Raw genomic sequence first — 20,106 nt, 5'->3', positions numbered from 1 at the left:
TATCCATATGTGTACCTATATATTTATAGATATATATTATAGATATACTGATAAAGGGAAATATTGTGCACTATTTCTGCTGTACTCTAAAGAAAAAAAAAAAAAAACAAAATTAGAAGTAACATAAAGAAAGAAATGATACAATAATTCTCTTTTAATAAACACTTTTCTACATCCATAAGGATTAAATATCCATTTCAAAAAATAATTTAAAATATAATTTAATTTACAGCTTGATTACCTGCGTATACTATATTCTTTACTTTGAAGACACAAATTCTGTTTAAAAATAAAAATTTTCTGCTTTAAAAACATGGATAGTTTTGAATTTAGATTCAGATTTGAATTTAGATTCGATTTAGTAAAATTACATTGAAATGACTATTGTATTTCATTTACAAGAAATAATAAAAATACGAATAGGAAATTAATGGAGAAGAAATTAAGTTTAAGTTAAGTTTTTTTCCTTCGGAGAAATAAAAAAGTTATTTCTTAATTTTCTTAATTTTAGTATTTTATAAAATCGGCAGATGGCATCAAAATCTATCTAAATTCAAAATCTATCTTATACAAGTTACACTTACAAGGAAAGACAGAGAAGTGTTCTTCTTTGATTTTAATATTTTGTAGTTTAAACTAAAATAAGGGACACGCAATGTTTTATACGTGGTTTAATCAATTATTCAAAAATTTGTGTAGCAACTATAGAAATTGCATTGAAAATTATGATACCAATTCTCTACTTGATGTAAAAAAAACTTTAAAGAAAGAAATATTTCATTGATTTATAACTTATATTTGATACAATATGAATAAGGATAAGTCCTACTCTTAAAAATCCTGAAATTTAAAATTGCGCCATTTTTGTTGAGTAAATTTTTGAACAAATTAAATTATTATTAATACAGTTTGTTATAAAAAAATTCTTCGATATTCCTTACAATATCATTTAGGTACATCGGATGACATTTTAAAAAATACCAAGATTTAATATTTTTGTCCAATTATCTACGCTTTGTCTTATGAGTTAATTATATATTGTATTGCGTTTTTTATTTATTCTGTTTAGATGCTACAATGTATCGGTTGAAGCCAGTTAATGGCCAGTCTGTAACTATTAAATGAGACATCATCTCTGAATTTATGAGATGTCGTGATTTTACGGTAATATTTTGTAATTTGCAGTTTTATGTGATCGCATTCCTGACAATTTCATGCAAATTGCAATATTTACCGTCAGTATCAGATAGTTATTCGTTAGCTACGTCTTATCCAACTACAATAGTTACAAGATTCTTAATCTAATTTATTACGATTACATATAAAAATTGAATAAAATAAAAATCATAAATTTATAAATTTTTAAAAGATTATTTGGTAAGCTATTAATGAGAAATTAAAAATAGTTGTGTGGACATAATTAGTTGACTATCGTATTAATTATCAACTGACATTTGCATGCTCATTAAAAAAATCTGAAAATAAAGATTTGCACAAAACTGAAATTATTTAGATATTATTTGTAATTATTAAAGTAAAAGTATTATAAAATAAAAACACAATTTAATCTAGATCAATGATTTTTGATAATTTATGCAATGTTAATCATGTAATTGCGTTTGCCAGTATTAACTAATTTTTGTTATTATGTTACAACTATTTTATCAGTTAAAATTTAATTATAACTATCTGATTTGATTTTGCATAAACGTATATTAATTGAATTTTATACATTTTTTTATTAATTACTATATTAATAGCTCATACATTATTACGAATATATTTCTAGCAATTATTTTTCTAATATTAATTCTTTTTTAATTTTCTAAAATATTGTTAGTAATCACATGAATATTTTAGTTGTTATAAACATCTGTACTATTCATACATTTTTCTTTAAATATCTTATTATGAAATTAAAGGATTAACAAACATTATGAATTCCTTTTTCAGCCAACCATTTTTGGAACAGTAGCCTCGGACTTGAACCCTAAAGATGGGAACAGCCGAAAGGTGAGTGTTACTTCCAAATATTTTTCTTTGTTATTTTAATGGTTGTATAATAACTATTATTTTAAGAGGAAACGATTTAAATAACGATAACGAGGATTGTTTCTATATCAGACGTCATTTAAAAAGAATCCCAATAAAAGAGATTTTCATTTTTTTACTCTGTATCATCCTGGGGAATCATCTTTTTGGCAGTAATGAGGAAAAATTGCTGTTAAGTCTCTGGCTCTGTTCCGCTAATCGTTCCGAATAGAGTGGCTGCTCTAATTAAAAGTAACAGCGCTACTAAGTGGTCTACCTTATCCAGTGGATCTCTCTCCACGAGGTTCTAACAATTAAACCTAGCAAATTTTCCTTTTTTTAGTCGCTTCGCTTATGTGGCATTTCTCATGATCGAGGAATCATGTATTTGTATAATATAATAAGCGCTTGCGCAACTATAATATGCCTCTATTAAAATATGCAAGTTGAACATTTAAAATTCATTGTCATAATAATAATTAATAGTATTCTAGCAATAATAGTATTCTAGAATTATTGCTACCTCTTTTATCTATAAATTTATTGACAAATTTCAAATTGATATTTTATTAAATTAATTTTAATATAACCAAATTTGAATGTTTGTCATCGTTTAAAAATGAATTATTTATTTGATGGAACAATGGGAGTATTTCATGAAAGAATAAATTTTTTGAAGAAGAGACTAAATATTTCTGTCATTTCTATATAATATATAATATCATTTATAACAAACGTTCTGCATATCGAATCTACTACGTTATAGTGTGCGTAATAAATGTTCATAAAGATGATAATATGATTATAATAAATGATTAATATAATTATAATAAATGAGTAATAATTTGTGTATATGTATATTATTACATCTCGCATGGTAATTATGTAAGTCCACTTTGGACAGTAATATTCAAATACAGTAATTATCAGATATAGCGAGATACTACTAATTCTCGGATATACTGGTTATACTTAATACTATGTTATTTATTAGATTAATTAGGTTTGTTTCACTAAATGTTAATCTTAGTGACTTTATTTTCTCTGATTGTTTGATTTTCCAAACGTATTCGAAATATCTGTTGTTAATATCATATATATATATATGTAACTTTAATAACATATAAATTTTATCATAAAAATCTTTTTAAAGCGTATATGCTATGTTCTTTTCTGTGTAAAAATGTTTAAGATTAAAAACGAAAAGGTAACGGTCTACAATAGCAATTTTCAATTATAAATCACAATTCCTAAACGACAGAAATAAAAATGCACTACTTAAATCAAAGTATTAATTAAGACATTAAGACCGCCTTCTAATTTCTATTCTATTACGCTGAAAATTATTATATATATCCATCGCTTCATTGTGAAGTACATATTAATCGCACCATTAAACATATTCTAGTACGACATGCCATATTTCTTTGAAACAAGCTACGAACATTTCGTGAGCTTCATTGGATGGAAATCATCCGAGATATTCAATTACAGCATTAAAGGCATGAATATATCTCGGGGCATTTGGAGATTACATGGCGTATGATGTACAATATTATAAAAAGTAGATTCGTAAAAAAATTGTTGCGCGCCAATTCTCTCACTGTGCACATCTTGCTACTGATGTAGCAAATCGTTTTGGATTTACATGTTCACATACTGTGATTACATCCACGACACAGTGATACACCATTACGATATGTTCGACGTGATGGAAGAGCAAGCACGTCAGTGGTCAGACGAGCGCACGCGGCACACCACGATTAATACGAAACTGCCAACTAATTTGGAATTTAGTTAACGCAACCGAGCGGTGTCACGTAGTGCGGAAAAATTTCCAATGAAAAAAAAGAAACGTGCGATTTACGCATGATACGTTTGAAAAAGTAATGCCGCTGTATTTTTGCTCGTTATTTAATTGTGCGTCCCTCGTGTTACCACGTGTGAACTCAATTTATTAGCGTACAGGGAATACTTTGGACTGCGTTGCACGTCACGGACGGGTAATTAATCGCAGCTTCTGTTAATGTACCTGTATTAATGTGCATGCCAATTAAATTCGGTGGTAGTGGTTCGACATACACACACACATGTGTGTATACAGCGAAATTAGGTATAAATCTACCATAAGTTATGGAACCCATGTAATTTTCAGTACACTTGCGAATGACTTAAGCAATACGAATCGATATTTCATTCGTCATGTGTGTTTTTGAATGTAGAAAATTATATTATGATAAAATATAATAAAAGTCAAAATACTTCAAATTAGATATGAATCTCACATTAGCAAAAATAAGGAAGATGTTTAACTCAGAATTTGAAATAAACTTTCTCTCTCTCTCTCTCTCTCACTCTCTATCTCTCACCCGATTAATCGTTCAATCTAATTGATCTATAGGATGCCATGTTGGACCATTTCAAGTCACTAACACTTTATTCTCATGTGATTGCAATTTTCTCTTTTGCGACCCATGCAGCGAATTTTCGTTGTCGACGATTCATCGTGCGCTGTTCAAAGCGCTTTTCACTCGCGGTTGCACTAGGGTCTCTCATGTCGCGAAAATCGCGTCAGTCGCGAGGGTTCTTTTATCCTTGCAGGTATAGGCATGAACGAGATTGTCGCGTGATGTTAGATGAAAATAAGAACGAGGAGAGTAGAACGAGAGAAGAACGGCGAGAAGGGATGAAAAGAAGAATAAAACGTGTGCCGAGTAAGGCAAGGAATTGAATGAAAGATTTCTGTCATGTTTACTGGCGGTAAATATTACTGATGGCAGAAAAGAAGTACCAGCGCTTGTTTGATCATGAATATAAATGTCTTTCTTACTTCGATATCAGATTCATGTACGATAGAGAAGCAGAAAATATATATACACAAGTTTTGTAATTGTAATGATGTTTGAACGATTAGTTTCGCCTTCTATAAAAGATAAAATATCAATTCTTTTTTGAACTTCTGATAAAGTGTTACATCTTGATCGTAAATATCGCTAATATTAAATATTTTTAGTTTGGTAAATGTCTGAATTGTATATTTACAACTAAAAAAGGTATAGACATCTAATAACATATTAGAAAGATGAAAGAGAGAGAGAGTAGGAATGTACTTTCTTCATTTCCTTTATATTATACTTGTACAATACTTTATACCATCTTCCATATGTTTCTCGTGATTTTTTACATTAATTTAACGAATTCGTCAAACTCTTTGACGAGAATAAACTCCCACAAAGTCAATTAGTCTTGTTTGACTGTAGGTAGTTATTAGTACTTTCAGCGGCACTTTGATATCCATGTAATTACGCAGTATGGGCTTATAGACGGAGCAATTTAGAACTTTAGAACGTTAGAAAGTCTTTTTAGTAAGTGCTATAAAGCATAGATGATTTAAAGCAAGTATATCTTTGTCAATTTAGTTATTCTACTATATTATAATATATCAAATTTATGAAACAAATTGTTACTTTACAATTATTATACTTTTCACATTTTGTAATTTTATAGATATTAAAAATACAATTTATTAAACTTATTACATAAATCCTTAAGTCAATAATATATAAAGTATTAAGAAATTGCAACGTTTATTACATATTATTAGGTGTTGGAATTAATTCGTAGCGTTTTACAAGTGATGGAAAGTACTTTCATTAATGTATTTTTTAATGCTCATGTGAAATAAATAACATTCTTTCATTAAAAAACGCTACGAATTAATTCCAACACCTAATATTATTCCATTATATTGATATTCATGATATTAAAAAATATCGTGACAATTAATAATAAATTCTTTACACAAATGAATTTTTTGCGGTAGCAATTTCTCGTATATTTAAATAGTTAAATGATTCAGGATGAGTTCATCTTCAAATTTGCATTATTTTAACGCCCGACAATCATAAATTAGAGGAAAATATAGAACTGGACAATGCTAGAAAGTTCAAGGCATTCTAAACGAAGATTCCGATCGTGTAAATGGATCATAAAAGACGCTATTGTCTACCGGGATACGTCTATTCCTGCAACCGCGCGACTGGCCAAGTTATCTTTATCTCTTCCGTCTGATAACGACTTGGTATGCTCTGGAATTAGAATGGTAAACGTTGGGAATGATAAAGTGAGCCTTTAACGCCATTAACGAAAAATATCCCTACGTGGCGTAGCAGCGGGTTACATCGTCGAATGGCATACGCGAACGACAACAATAGTACGATCCCATAATGTTAAGAGCCTTTATGATCTTAAGCGTAGAAATCGGATAAGCTGACATAAAGTAACGAGTTTCCTAAAGATCTCCTATGAATGGAATGCTTCTACGTCCGCTTACCAGCCGACTAAAAAGGATAAAGTGACGGAAATGTTGAAAATAACATTGTACTAGAATGATTAGTAATGATGATCACGATTAGCAAACGCTAATGATTAATGATACTACATATTAGATAAAATTAAAATGTCTTTATAAAATAGCATAGAAGTATCAAAATAAAAAATAGAAACCAAGAACTTTTTTTCATGCACTGTATATTTCATGCTTTTATCACGTAATAAACGGATGAATGAAAGATCGATGCATCGATATGTTCTTGGTGTTATCACGCGCGGACAATGGCCAGATTGGGTGAAAAAATATGCAGCTTGCTGGAATAGTCGTGTGCCTGTAAATTTTCGCGCTAGCGATATAAATTCGCGGGATGTCGAAAGCGGCGCAGTCTCGTTGGCTTTTGTGTGCCTCATCGATTTTTATTTAATCTTGACTGCCGTGAAAGAAATGCACACGTTGTTTTTTTTTTGCACGATTAAATCATTGCGCAAAAATTTGTCATCATTTTTGATTTTTACGTGCATATATATTTTTTTTATCCTGAGAAGATATTTTTTTTTAACCAAATCGAGGGGCATATGTATTTTTAAAAATAAAAAATATTGTAAACATGCATTTTTTGCGCATTTAAAGAAAATCGATTATGTCTTATCTTCGGGCATATTTGAGATATAGGTTGCTCGTTAAAACATTGAATTACCTTGCCTTTTAACGGCAGAAACGTACAATCCTCATAATCGATTGTGTGTTGACCCAGAATCATGAGAATGTTAGAAAATAACACAATATAAAATATATGAACGTACGACCGCGATCAGTTTTTGACTGGCTATCAGACAGTACAATCGATATTTCTCTTAACACACTCATACCATCGGATCAGCGCCAAATTCTTGTTTTGGATTCATTTCACGCTTGTGCGAACGAGAGACCGGAAGGTCGTTCGAACTTAATCGCACAAACATACGCCGGATAATTCAGCTTCTCTACGTTGTTACACGCACGATGCGACTGCAAGCGTATGATCATGGTGGCCCGATGACGATGGTTGCGCCGACCGGTTTGGCTACGAGAAACGAGATCGTGGGTATGGAGCGTCAATCACTGCGTTTGATATCATCATTGCCGGCGGCGACCTAGGCGCTAGCTGGCTCATAGATTACAATGCGCCGCACATATTGTACCGCCGATAGAGAACCGGAGAGAGGTCCATAGCGCGATGTTGCGTGTAGACTGTAGCGCGGGGCGACTGACCGGAATTGGATGAGAAAGGGGCAAAGAGGGATGTCTGTTCTCTGTGCGCATATTGTGCACGACACTAATAACGTGCGCTTCGTAGTGTCGCATGGCGTATACATAGCTGACAGGAAAGTTTTAGTTATTATCAGAAGGTAGCCCGATGCCTCGGCTCGGCATGACTCGAGCATGTTTCTCGATTGTCAGAGTATTGATCGACAAATTATGTTGTATATCCAAGAGTGACATGATAGCGGGATAAAGAAAAAAAAATGATAGAAGAAAAAGATCGATGAAACTGTATTTCCAAGCAAATCCGAGCAAATTATATTACACGTGCTTGCAAGCCTTTCATGCGTGCATGGCGAGCGCGATCATTTAACGGACGATTACCTACAGCCTCGTCATTGCGATACTCATTTGCAAGGCTCTTGATGAATCTCACCATGAGTCAAGCTCAAGTCCGATTATATTTCTTCTAATTCTAATTACTGTGATCTCTCAATTAACCGTTACAGCTCACAGAATTTTATGGAAAGTTCAAAAACTATATATCTATATATAATTTAATTCCTAACTCAATATTTTTCAAATACGTACATAAAAAAGATCATTTATTCAAAATACCACAATTTCAACAAATTTTTACATACGAATGGCTTAAGGAGAATATGAATGAAAAATTTATCTGTTAAAAAACTATTCAATTTAAGATTTAATGCCTTAATTTACGTTTGATTTTAAATTATTTCATTATTATTGGATTTTAGAATTTCGTATTTTTTGTGAATTAATTATTTTTGTTTATCTTATATAAAAATTGTTACTTCACTACTTTTTAGTACTTTTGAGCGTCTTTCGTTTTATTCTCTCTAATTTGACGAAACGCTTTGTTTTCAATAAATAATATCATTATCATACTTATCATCTTACATCTTTGTTATCATCAATATTAATAAATTTTAAAATATTTTAATTTCCGTCAAACAAATTTTCGAGAAAATTAATTCGCAAAACTTTTACGATATATGTAATCCTTCCTTGCTTTTCTTACGAACTAAAACGGTATTTATCTATGAAGAATTCGTAATGTCAGCACATAGCATCGTCCCATGGGAAAGATAGATTCCAACAACGATATAACTTCTCCGTTAGTCTATCCATCCGCTTTGAGAAACGAGCTTCCCCATCACGCGAGTAATTACGAATAACCAGTCTGGTCGTAGCAACAGCGGGACTCGAGGGTGGTATGAGTGAGTGATAAATCGAGCTTGACGGAGAGAGCGGTGTCATACGTTGCTCACTGGAGCGTTTGCTAGCTGCGAACGTGTGTGTTGCGTAGACATATGACACATTTATACGGACCGGAAGCGCTCGACCAGAACACAGTCGTCGTCGAAAGGTTATCGTTAGTCGCATGAGCTGACTGGTCGCGCATTTAACGCGACGAAATGCCGACGCAACGATCGGTAGAGTTTAACCCCAGCCACGAATGTGCTGCGCTCGATATCGTTGTTGTAACGATCTGTTAGAGCTTTTAGTCAATTTTAGTGCATCGTTAAAAGATACAGACGACACGCTGTGGCTGGTCACCACCAATGTGACTGTATTCTATGTGACCGTAACACACGTGACGATATGCAGGGCAGTTTTCTGCACGATGTAGTTTTTTTTTTTTTCAATTGATTTTGTAAGTTAATCGCTTCGAGTTAAAGCTTGAAGTTCGAAGCGAATTCTCTCTGCTAGCTATTCTTTCTTGTTGCAGAGCTTGTTGTACTGGTCTTGGGCGTTAGTCATCTCTTAAATCGTTTCAAGCTGTACGCTTTTTGCACAGCCATAGAAACTTTTGGCTGTATCGAGGACGTATAAAAGGCGTTACAAGTATCATCTCCGTCTTTTCATACGAAGAGCGAGTCTTCCACTTTCTGATCCTATTCTTCCAAGAATTCAATCGGATCGAAGATACTTCTAATCTCTTCCGGTCTTGATCTTTGACATTTATCTCAAGCTCGATAAAATTTTATTTTACGATTGTTCTGAACAATTAAAAAAAACTACATATGTGCAATTTCGTTTATTTATATTATTTTAAAATAATAAATTGGTAATAAATTGATAAATCATCACGTACGAAGATATCATCATTTCAACATTTAGTTCATCTAATATGCCAAGCAGTTGACATAGTAAAAAAAATTGTGCTACACAAGTGCGCAAGTAATTATTCCAGTGATACACCTTTATGCCACACATATTTTTACACATATAAAATACTTTGCAGCTTACTTCATTCACTAATTATTCAGTAATAACATTCAAAATTTATGTATTTATGCTGTATATTTACCTCACTTAAAATAAGCGAAAGAAACGTATTAAATTTTTGTTTTAAGAAAACATTAGGAATAGTTATGATAAACAATTAATTAATATTACTTGCTTTGGCAAATTGTTTATTAGATTATAAAATCACAATTTTTTACAAACTATTAATTATCGAATAATAATTTAAATATTAGATTTCATTATTTAAGAGATTCATTTATAGAACACATATGAATTTTGAAATATATTAGCATATTAAATTTTAGAAGAGAGTTTACATCTCATATCTATCTTAAGATCAAATAATTTTTATTTGATATTTTGTTAAAGACAGAAATAAAAGAACTCCATTCGTAGTTCGATAATTATAAAATACTAAAAATATATATTATAAATAGAAGTTTATGAGAATAATTCTCTCATTTGCTCTTTATGTAGGATATGAATGTAGGAAAGATTCGATATTTGTTCAATAAATCCGATAACTCTAAATGGATGAAAAATGGCTTGTTCCAATGATCATAAATTTAAAAATGACTCTTATCTCTTCTAGATTTTATAATTTTGTAACTTTTATTAATTCTATAATTATCTACATTTATTGTGACAAACAGACAAACCAATAATTTTTTATTATTTTTTTGTGCAAATCTTGTTTAAGAAAATGTAATTTGTTAAAAACAACTAGAGTTTTTCGTCCATTATTGTGCAAAACTATAGGACGGTTACTAATATTACATACAGGAAGGTTACTAATATTGTCATACTATTTTATTTCTACAACTTAATGTATATAAAAATTTTTAAAATTTTTTCATTTTGACGTAAAACATTCTTTGTTGATTTATCTGCATACTTTATGCTTCGCTTTATACTGTTTTGTAAGAAACGTGTAACGCGACAGTTTTTTTGAAGGTTTTTCCTATAAATTCAGAAGCACTTTTATTTTTAAATAAAATTTTATAAAGAAATTAAATAGAAAAATATAAATATTATTTTAGGAAACTACAAATTATTTAATTTTTACTAAGTCGAAAATTAAAAACTGATAGTTAGTTTCAAAAGAGGGCACATTTGTAAACATTATACAAGACATTTTCAAATATTTACATAAATGCAAAGATTTTAAGAAAAAGTAGCATTTATGCCATACATTTAAAATTTATTAATTGAATACATTTAATAAAGTTTATTAATGTTAATTAAATATTTAGTTTGCAAGAGAAGTAAATGAGTATCTCTTCAAAAGGCTTACATCGGCGACTTTCTTCTGATACTTTATCTTGCTTTTAAATTAGTATTTAAAAAATAGAATTATTCAGAATTATTCTTCGCAAGTCAAGATTTGGATTTGAAAGAGTTTCCTGTACGAATAAAAATAAGCCAATCTCATTTACCAAATCTATTCGCGGTATTCGAATCGCTTGACCATCGGCAGAGTCGCCAAAATCACATTTGCGGAAACGAACATCCGTACGATTCGTTTTATTCACACGTGATACGCGAACGGACGGAAGTTCCGTTCGCGAGTTCGTCGTTGGGCCGTAGAGAACACGAATGGTACACACCAAACCGTAGAGAACGCAATGGTACGCTAACTGTGTATCTGCCAAGCGTGCCGAGCAGCCCGTATCAACTGCATCCGCGATTCAAACGCGGGGTGCCACGCGCGTCCAGGTAATTTGTCACCACCACCACCGTCGCCATCGCCATCGCCATTGCCGTCGCCACTGCCGCTGCTGCTGCCGCTGCTGCTGCCGCTGCTGCTAACCCCGCGGCGATACGATGGTAGTGATACCGGTAGCCATTCGCCTGATGAGCTTAGATTAATTACTCATGTCTGGAATGCGCGTATGGTCAGGTGTTACAGCTTACGCACGACGCTCGCTAAATCATCGACTCGACGATTTTCAAAAGCTTGATTACGAGGAAAGAGAGATGATAAGATATCGTACACCATGTTCAAGACATTATGATTGTAATAATGTAGAAAAAGTTACGTGATTTTATTATATATCATTTATCTTTCTATAAACGTTTTTTTTTTTTACTAAAATTTGTATCGGTAACGTAAAAGAATTTAATCTTACTGACGTGATCCATTATTTAAAAAAATTTTGTTTAAATATTTGGAAAAGAATAAGTTAGAGTTAAATATTGCTTGAAGGGATTACGTATGCAAACTCAAAGCGTTTAATGAAATCTCAAAAATCAAGCTAGAAATGTTGCTCTTCTTTTTCTCTTTCTTTTCATTTTCTCTCTCTCTTTTTTTCTTTCTGTTTTTTTTCTCAGTCCATGTCACTAGTTAAACATCATCTAATTAAATTCTTTTAAATGGTCTAATTCCGTAAAACTGTTCAAATAAATACACCATGGGTAGTTACACATTGCGCATCTATCTCTTTTCTCGACGTCCTGTTTCATCCATCGTCAACTGCCCATGCTGCTGGTGGACACGGAAATTGCCCGATCTAATTTCCTCTCAAACGTGCTTCCACCTTCCAAAGCTTTTCAACGTGTCGCGGTACGAAACGGTTTTCCGTTGGGCCGATAAATAAAGACCGATTCGATGAGCGCTTGCTAACTATCGTTAAATGGTTGCCGGAATGCACTTCAGCGAACGATACCCTTTAACTAATACTATTTCTTATTGATTTTACATTGAGTTAAAAACTATGACATTTTTAGTTATAATTTTACAGCATTTTTGCCATTAAACATTGATACACGATCGCTTTTTTTATTATCAATAACGAAACGAGAACAAAATAGTCTTAAATTAAAAATATATCAGGAATTTCATAAGATTGAAAAATGGACTATATTTATATAATAGAATAATCTATCAGAAACTCTTTTTATTATTGAATTTTTTTGCAGATTCTCATTATAGTATTCTAAGCATGCTGATTATTAATATACAGTTGATCTATTGTATCATTACTTTTATAGATATTTGTACTTTTAATTGCACGTTTATTATATCATTTAACTGAATCTGATACATATGTCGGTTATTATGAATCATTACCGTGAAAATTTCTTGTATGTCTTTCGCTTCTGAAACAATAGCACAAAACTTTCGCTGAGAATTCGAAGTCAAAGTTTCATTGCAAGAACCAAGATCGAAGAGGCATCTCAGTTTCACTTCATTATTAACTTTACCCGGAGCAAAGTGACTAAACTCCATTGATCTTCGAAAGGTGTACCCGATACTCTTATATTTTCTAAGACCGTTTTGTAAAGACACAAAAAAGATTAGATTTATTTCATAAAAATTATAGTTCATCAAATGTTATTATACAATATTAATATTTTATATACAGTGGAAAATCGGAAAAAAATTTTTTATGCAAGGTGAAATTAAAGATTTCTTTATCATTTTCATTATTGCCTGTTTATACGCTTAATTTATAAGATTTTTCTAACAACTCCAATTTTACAATGACAATTGTTTCATAATTCATAAAAGCAAACACAATACGTCTTATGACAGAGGATATAGTATATATTTAGTATGTCTTATATAATATTATATATATATATATATATATATATAGAAATGTTTTATAGTTACATGAATAAAACAAATTTGCGACTGTTCTTTTGGTCTACTAGTTCTTTGTCTATTCTTGGACACGTGTGCTCTAGGTGATCGATCGAGTTTAAACACGATACCTATGAGTACTCATCCAAATGTACGCCCGCACGTCTACAAGATTAACTTGCTTTCAGACGCCATCAAATATTTATCGACTGGTTTTCCGAAGCACGGTATGGTGCAGTGAGTTCGTCATCCGCTTCGTCGTGCTTTACTCTTGACAGTCAAGACTTTGTTTTTGCAGGCGTTATCGTTCCATTTTTTTTATTCTAAACTCGCGCCGGTATGGCACCAAGTGGGAGGATCTGCTTCGTGGTTTCGTGGTGGTTTGCAACTTCGGAATGATGCATGACCGACTATTGGGAGAATGCAAATTGAAAACCAATATCCCTCAAACTACAAGGTATGAAGGCGTGTGGTACAAGCGTCGATGGTTGAACGGCAAGTAGAACTTTCGAAACAGAAGAAGAACTCTCCATGTATTTCTGCGTGTTCCCCAACGTCGAGAAGAATCTTTTGCGTCTACTTTTGCCTCCTCGCTTTTCGTCTCGTCTTCTTGAAGAAGATTAACAATTAAAAAATAAACTTGATTTTGTTTGAATCAAAGATACTAAATCAATTGGATTTATTAATTATTTGAACATAATTACGACTTGCGGAACGTTTGCTTATGTTTTTAAAAAAAAATAATATATGAGAGATTACTTTTTACATCACATATATCTAACTTTTATCATTAGAGTTAAGAGTTAAGAGAAAAGGAAACAAGCCATTTTCTATTGAGCACGTTTCGGAGCTCCATTTTTCTTGGGCAACCAATTAAAGGTTAATTCTTACTCGATCTTTTTCACAAAATTCTCTTTTTTGTAGCTAAAAATCTCTTTATTATGTCTTCAATTGTTTTTTATCTTGAAACTAAATAATTTTTTCATAAAATATTTTTCATGCACACTATCTACCTGTAATATTTGAGAGTGTGATATTTAACTTTTTTCTAGGAAGATCATATATTCACGAAGTTGTTTTGTTTGTAATTTTATTACGTACCGCAGAAACGTAATCAAAGTGTAAAGAGTCATCGATAGTTAGAACGAAAAGTTTTGAATCAAAAGCGAATTCGATTTGCTCTCAGTACCTAGAAAAATTCTTTCTTTTTAGTTCTTTTCTTTCGTTATTTCTCTTTCCCGTCATGTTTCTTCATACTCCTAGCTCGATCACGATTCTTCTTGTTTCATCATTACTACGAAAGAATATAAGTCAAATATAGATCAATTCGTAAAGAACAAATTCAATTAAAGAAAATACGTTATATTTTTTCCTCGCTGGCATAACTTTTATGCACCATGAAATTATTAAATTAGGAAAACGATGTAATTAGTTGATTTATGACTAGTAAAATATTTTATTTTACATTATTATGATATGTTAATAAACACACAGAAAATATTAATTTATATACTAAATAACGTTCTAACATATGAATTTGTTGTTGACATGCTAATTATACGGGATCGTAATATTTCAAACAATTAATCGATTTTTTTTCTAACAAAATGCAATAATAAAAATTATTTTTATTATTATTTTACAAAACGCCGTTATTTGTAACGTCGTTTCTTTGTTGATCGTTATTTTATAATAACGATTTAATAATGATATTGTGAATTTTTTATGACGGTAATGCTAACATTAGAGTTAGAAAAGTCAATTGTTATTCGTAACAAATAACGAGTAAAAAGTAACGCGTTACTTGCCAACCCTGCAATTTAATATAATTAATGAAATATGTACATTTCGTAATATAAATCATAGATTTACCTTGAATATTAGATTCAAAATGTAAGTAGCAATAATGTGCATACATGAATGATCTAGAACTAATTAGATAAAAAATTCAGAAATGTTAACGACTTTGCTAATTTGATAATTGTTTCTGCTAGTTCATTATCTGGCTTTTAACGAAATTATATTCTGGAATTTATTAATCGCAATTCGTTATTTCAAAGTTTCCTTTTTCTCTATAATTTATGTTGTATGACATATTTTTGGCTGAACAAATGATATAATTTATTTTACGAGGGTTTTATCGATCATCCCGCTTTACAAATTTCTTTTTCGTTGCACCATTTGGAAAGTTTATAATTGGTAAAATAATACTCTTGTGATTTTTGTAAAACAATATTTTACAAAAATATCTTTTTATATTCTCTTTTATAATATTATAAATTTTTGTAACTCGAATATATATTTATATGCACAAAAAGTTATTACCGCATATAAAAGTAGATTTTTTTCAATGTTTTTCTTGAATGTTGCATGCAGCGCATAGGTTATTTAAACAACTATTATTTTAATAAGTGATTAATAAACTTTTCTTCGATAGAGTTTTATCAGCGTCAGATTCTAGCGGTAGTCATTATGAAATACGAATAGTTAACTGCAAGATTGCGAATTATAGATAATACCTTTCGATTGATCTGTTCTAAGCGAAAATCAAAGAAGCAGATGGACAATGTAATAACATCATAATCAAATACAAGAGAGTTTTTGGCAAGGATACCCTTTGTTGTTGCAATTGTTTATCTCTTATCTCTTTTAACTTCCCGAGTGTGCCGTTTTTCCATGCATTAAAATAATCGACTCAAGTTCCGCCAACAGTTTGTGCCATTTCGAGAATTTCAAGAAATTCGAGTTCCGTTGTTCCTTACTTTCTTTATCATATCCTTTATACTTTATGCTATTTTCTTCGTCGTTTGTTATGCAATTATTACGCTTCGTTAAAAATTGAATAAGTTTAGAAAAAATATAGTACATGTTAAAAACAATGATAGAGTGAGAAACATTTTTATATAAATGAAAAATGACAATATTTATTTTGCGACAAAAAATATTGTCTTTCCAATGTTTTTTTTATTACGGTAAAGTATGCAAGGAATTCCACTTTGATTCAACTTTTAGTCGAACCTTCCAAAGACAAGTACAGAAATTCTAGCAAAGCTCTTCTAACCATGAACTTATTATATATCTTTCAATACTTTATTATATCTTAAATACTAAAAGATATGCAAAATAGAATAATTTTGTAATAGAATAATTTAATTTTTTATCTTTGTTCCTTAAATCGATTACACAGAATGAAGAGAACTAACGATAATGACAATAACGATCAAGACTCAAGAGATTGAAAACAATACCGCTCAATGAAAAAATGTCAATGAAAAAAATTTTAGCTTTCTATTTTGCTAAAACATTGCTTAACATAATATGTATTTTCAGTAATATTTTTGTGTGATGCGATAAATGAATACAGAGATCTTAAGATTACAATTTAATATTACTTTTATCTAATTTAATTTTATCTAATTTAATTTTATCTAATTCTCATTTTTTATTTTTGTGCAAATTTTATAGATATTATTTATACAAAAAGGCTATTAGATAAATATTGTTATTAGATAAATGTTATTGACTAAAATGTGTAAAAATAATATGATTAAACTGTGATTGTAAATTAATACAAGCAGTAGATTTTGGCGAAAAGATTTATATGGTTATTCGCTAGTTTCCACTTTGTTTCGCTATCTCGGTGCATTGGACGTGACGGTGAATCTAGACACAAAATTGCTCCGTTGCACTTTCGGAGGTTCACATTGAGCTTCAGAAATAATTTCATGCCAGAATACGAGTAACTTCTCCCGTTTTGCTGGCGTTTCGTACAAGTTTTGCAACTGTTCGCTGCGATGTACAGTGGATATTCCATGGTCTCGTACATAGTAGTTATGATAGAAATTAATCCAGACTAGCCAGGTTGTGTATGTATATGAAAACATATTTACCGTAGATAAATATTATATTTGTCTAATGTACGTTAATGAATATTTAAGTAGTCACGGTATACTTATAAAAATAGTATATGTAAAAATCAAAAAGGATTGGAAGGATAAAAAAATAACTATAAAGTCAACATTTATAATTGTGTTGTGTATAATATATATAAAATTTATTTTCTATAAAATAACATATGTAACAATTATTTGATTGCGATAAAATTTAAAAATTATTTAAGATTTCTTAATTTTGTGTGTGTGTGTGTGTGAGCGCGCGCATATATATATACATATAGTTAACTATGTAGTATATATATATATATGTATTGTATATATTTTTTATTTTGAACAACTTTCACATTTATGTTAGCATACTCGTGAATTGATTTAGTAATTGTCTGGGGGTATATAAGTATGTATATGAGAAAAACTTGAATACTTTAAAACAGGAAGACCTCTGGGATACATGAAGGAGGCGAATATAAAGTTTGGCAACGAATGGTTTCACAGAAATTTCAAATGCTCAATCTGATCTCAAGGGATAACAATCTCATCTCAGAGGTGCGAGTAACTTTGTCCATTTTGTCACCAGTTTGTGGAAGTTTCGTTACAATTTGTGGGAGACTATCAACTCCTTTCTCCCGCATCGACGAACCGTTGATAATTTTGCAATTTTCAAAAGCTCATGAAAATTTCTATTATTTTGAATTTAAACTTTTATTGATTATATTTATTGTTCATGATTAACGGATAAAGATGGAGGTCATCGTACACATAAAAAAGAGTAGGTAAAAACAAACAGTTATATTGATAATATAAATACAGCTATATTGATAATATTATCAAATTAATTCTAAAGTGATCAAATGAAATACAGCTCTGTTTTTCTGTGCTGTTTTTAGCTTTTTGCTGGAAAACATTGAATATTTTTATATAAGAATTTTTTTAAATTAAAAGATATTTAAAGTTCTTATACTTTTCCGTTTTTAATAAAATCTCCTTTTAAAAAAAGGTATTCTATTGTTCTTTATGTCTTATTAAATATGATATTATAGTGAAAAATATGAAAAGTGTTAATAATATTTAATTATTGAAATAAACATTTTCAATATTAATAAGTAATTTATTAAATTGTTTATTTTTAAAATGTTTTTTATTTTTTTATTTTAAAAAGTAATAAGAATAATATTTTTGAAGTACTTTTTCTACTAAAAATATTAAATAAGTGAAAAGTACAAGATTATTTACATTATATAGATTATTTATTTATATAGATTAGAAAATTATTTATACTTAGGTGAACCGAGTCATTTAAATTATATTTGTAAGACTCTAATTAGAAATTTTATTTATATATATATATATAATTTCTAACATATATTAGAGAATTAGTTCGAATTCGAATCGAATCGAATCACAGTGGATTCATTTTCGGATCTGAAAGATTCGAAACCGATAAGTTCGAAATTTCGAATCATCAGTGGTTTGATTTTAAATCACCTCTTGCTCTCTCTCCCTATCACTAATCTCCTGTCACCAATCTTGTATCAGTGCATATCGATCTTCGTGCATGCGCGTACGCTTATTCATCGCGTCAGTTATCATTGGACTCTATTAAATATTTTCATCTTTCTGATACGAATGCGCAGTCTATGGCCGTGTTTCGATATATACCAAAGACATAGAGAATGGACTGTGTGATCCGTGTGTCAAAATGATCGATAAAAGTAAGAAAGAGGGACCATGAAAGACGGTCATTTCTATCTCTTTCCATTCAGTGGTGTAATGGGAGAGAGAATGAGAGGGAGATTGGCCATTTTCCACAGTCCCTCTCTCTCATTATTGTCGACTAATTTTCAATATACAGATTACCAAAAAAATATGTTTTTAAATTTACAATATATTATTAATTTTTAAATTTTTTTACTTGTACATTAAAAATAAATTTTTTTAGCTTTTAATTTTTTTTAGCTGATGTCAGTGTGTAAAAATTTGATTTGATTTTATTCGTTTTTGATAAAAAAAAATTCGGTTCGATTCAGCGTAAAGATTTCAGATTCTAGAAGATTTCAGAGATTTTTATAGAAGATTTAAATTTTAATAACAAAATGTAAACATGTATTTTTCTTGGTTGCATATATAAATATATGCGCAGTGAGTAGTCATTTTTTGAAGATTAAATCTTTAAATGATTTTCAATATATAAAGATAAATTTCTATTCTGTTTACCCGCGGTTTTTTGTTTGTTTTTTGCAACTTAGAATCTCGCCCATAATAACATCATTTTACAACATGTTCCATACTCCAAGAAGGCATAGATAAAACTCGGCCAAACGTCGAGATGACGTGGATAAAATGCCAAAATTGTTTCGCTTAAGCCATCTTAAGTGAAGCAGCCGTCGTTTTCACGCGCACGAAGTAGCGTGGACTTATACGTGCGAAACTTTTCGCGCCAAAAGTAATACCGCGATGTTATATCACGAATTCTTGCCTCCCGGAGAAACGATATTTAACTTATGAATATTTGCCGACGTACGATATGAGGTTTGCGCTTTTCAAGCACTAAGTATGACAGCAGAAAGAGGAGGTAGATGGAAACGGTAGATGGAACGAGGAAAAAAGAGCAAAACTTATGTTTCCTGCAAAATACAAAAAAATTGAAATGAAAATATACGTACATATGTTTTGTATTAGATGCGTTTAGTTATCTTTAATACCAAAGACATATTGGTATTCAACAGGAGTGATGCTGTAAA

At 30.6% G+C, this 20,106-nt stretch overlaps 1 protein-coding gene across 1 annotated transcript in view; it reads left to right on the top strand.

Annotated features, from left to right (window-relative positions):
* Positions 1-20,106, top strand: part of LOC105153748 (uncharacterized) — a 292,829-nt gene that overhangs the window by 111,106 nt on the left and 161,617 nt on the right. The window contains exon 3 of the mRNA XM_011068775.2: positions 1,954-2,013. Coding sequence (XP_011067077.2) covers positions 1,954-2,013 — 60 coding nt within the window. The remainder of the gene's footprint in view (positions 1-1,953; positions 2,014-20,106) is intronic.

The sequence above is a fragment of the Acromyrmex echinatior genome, chromosome 3, assembly GCF_024713525.1.
Source record: "Acromyrmex echinatior isolate Ae372 chromosome 3, ASM2471352v2, whole genome shotgun sequence".
NCBI classification, from domain to species: domain Eukaryota; kingdom Metazoa; phylum Arthropoda; class Insecta; order Hymenoptera; family Formicidae; genus Acromyrmex; species Acromyrmex echinatior.
Note: the sequence above shows the minus strand (reverse complement) of the source record. Positions and strands in the feature narration are given on the sequence as shown.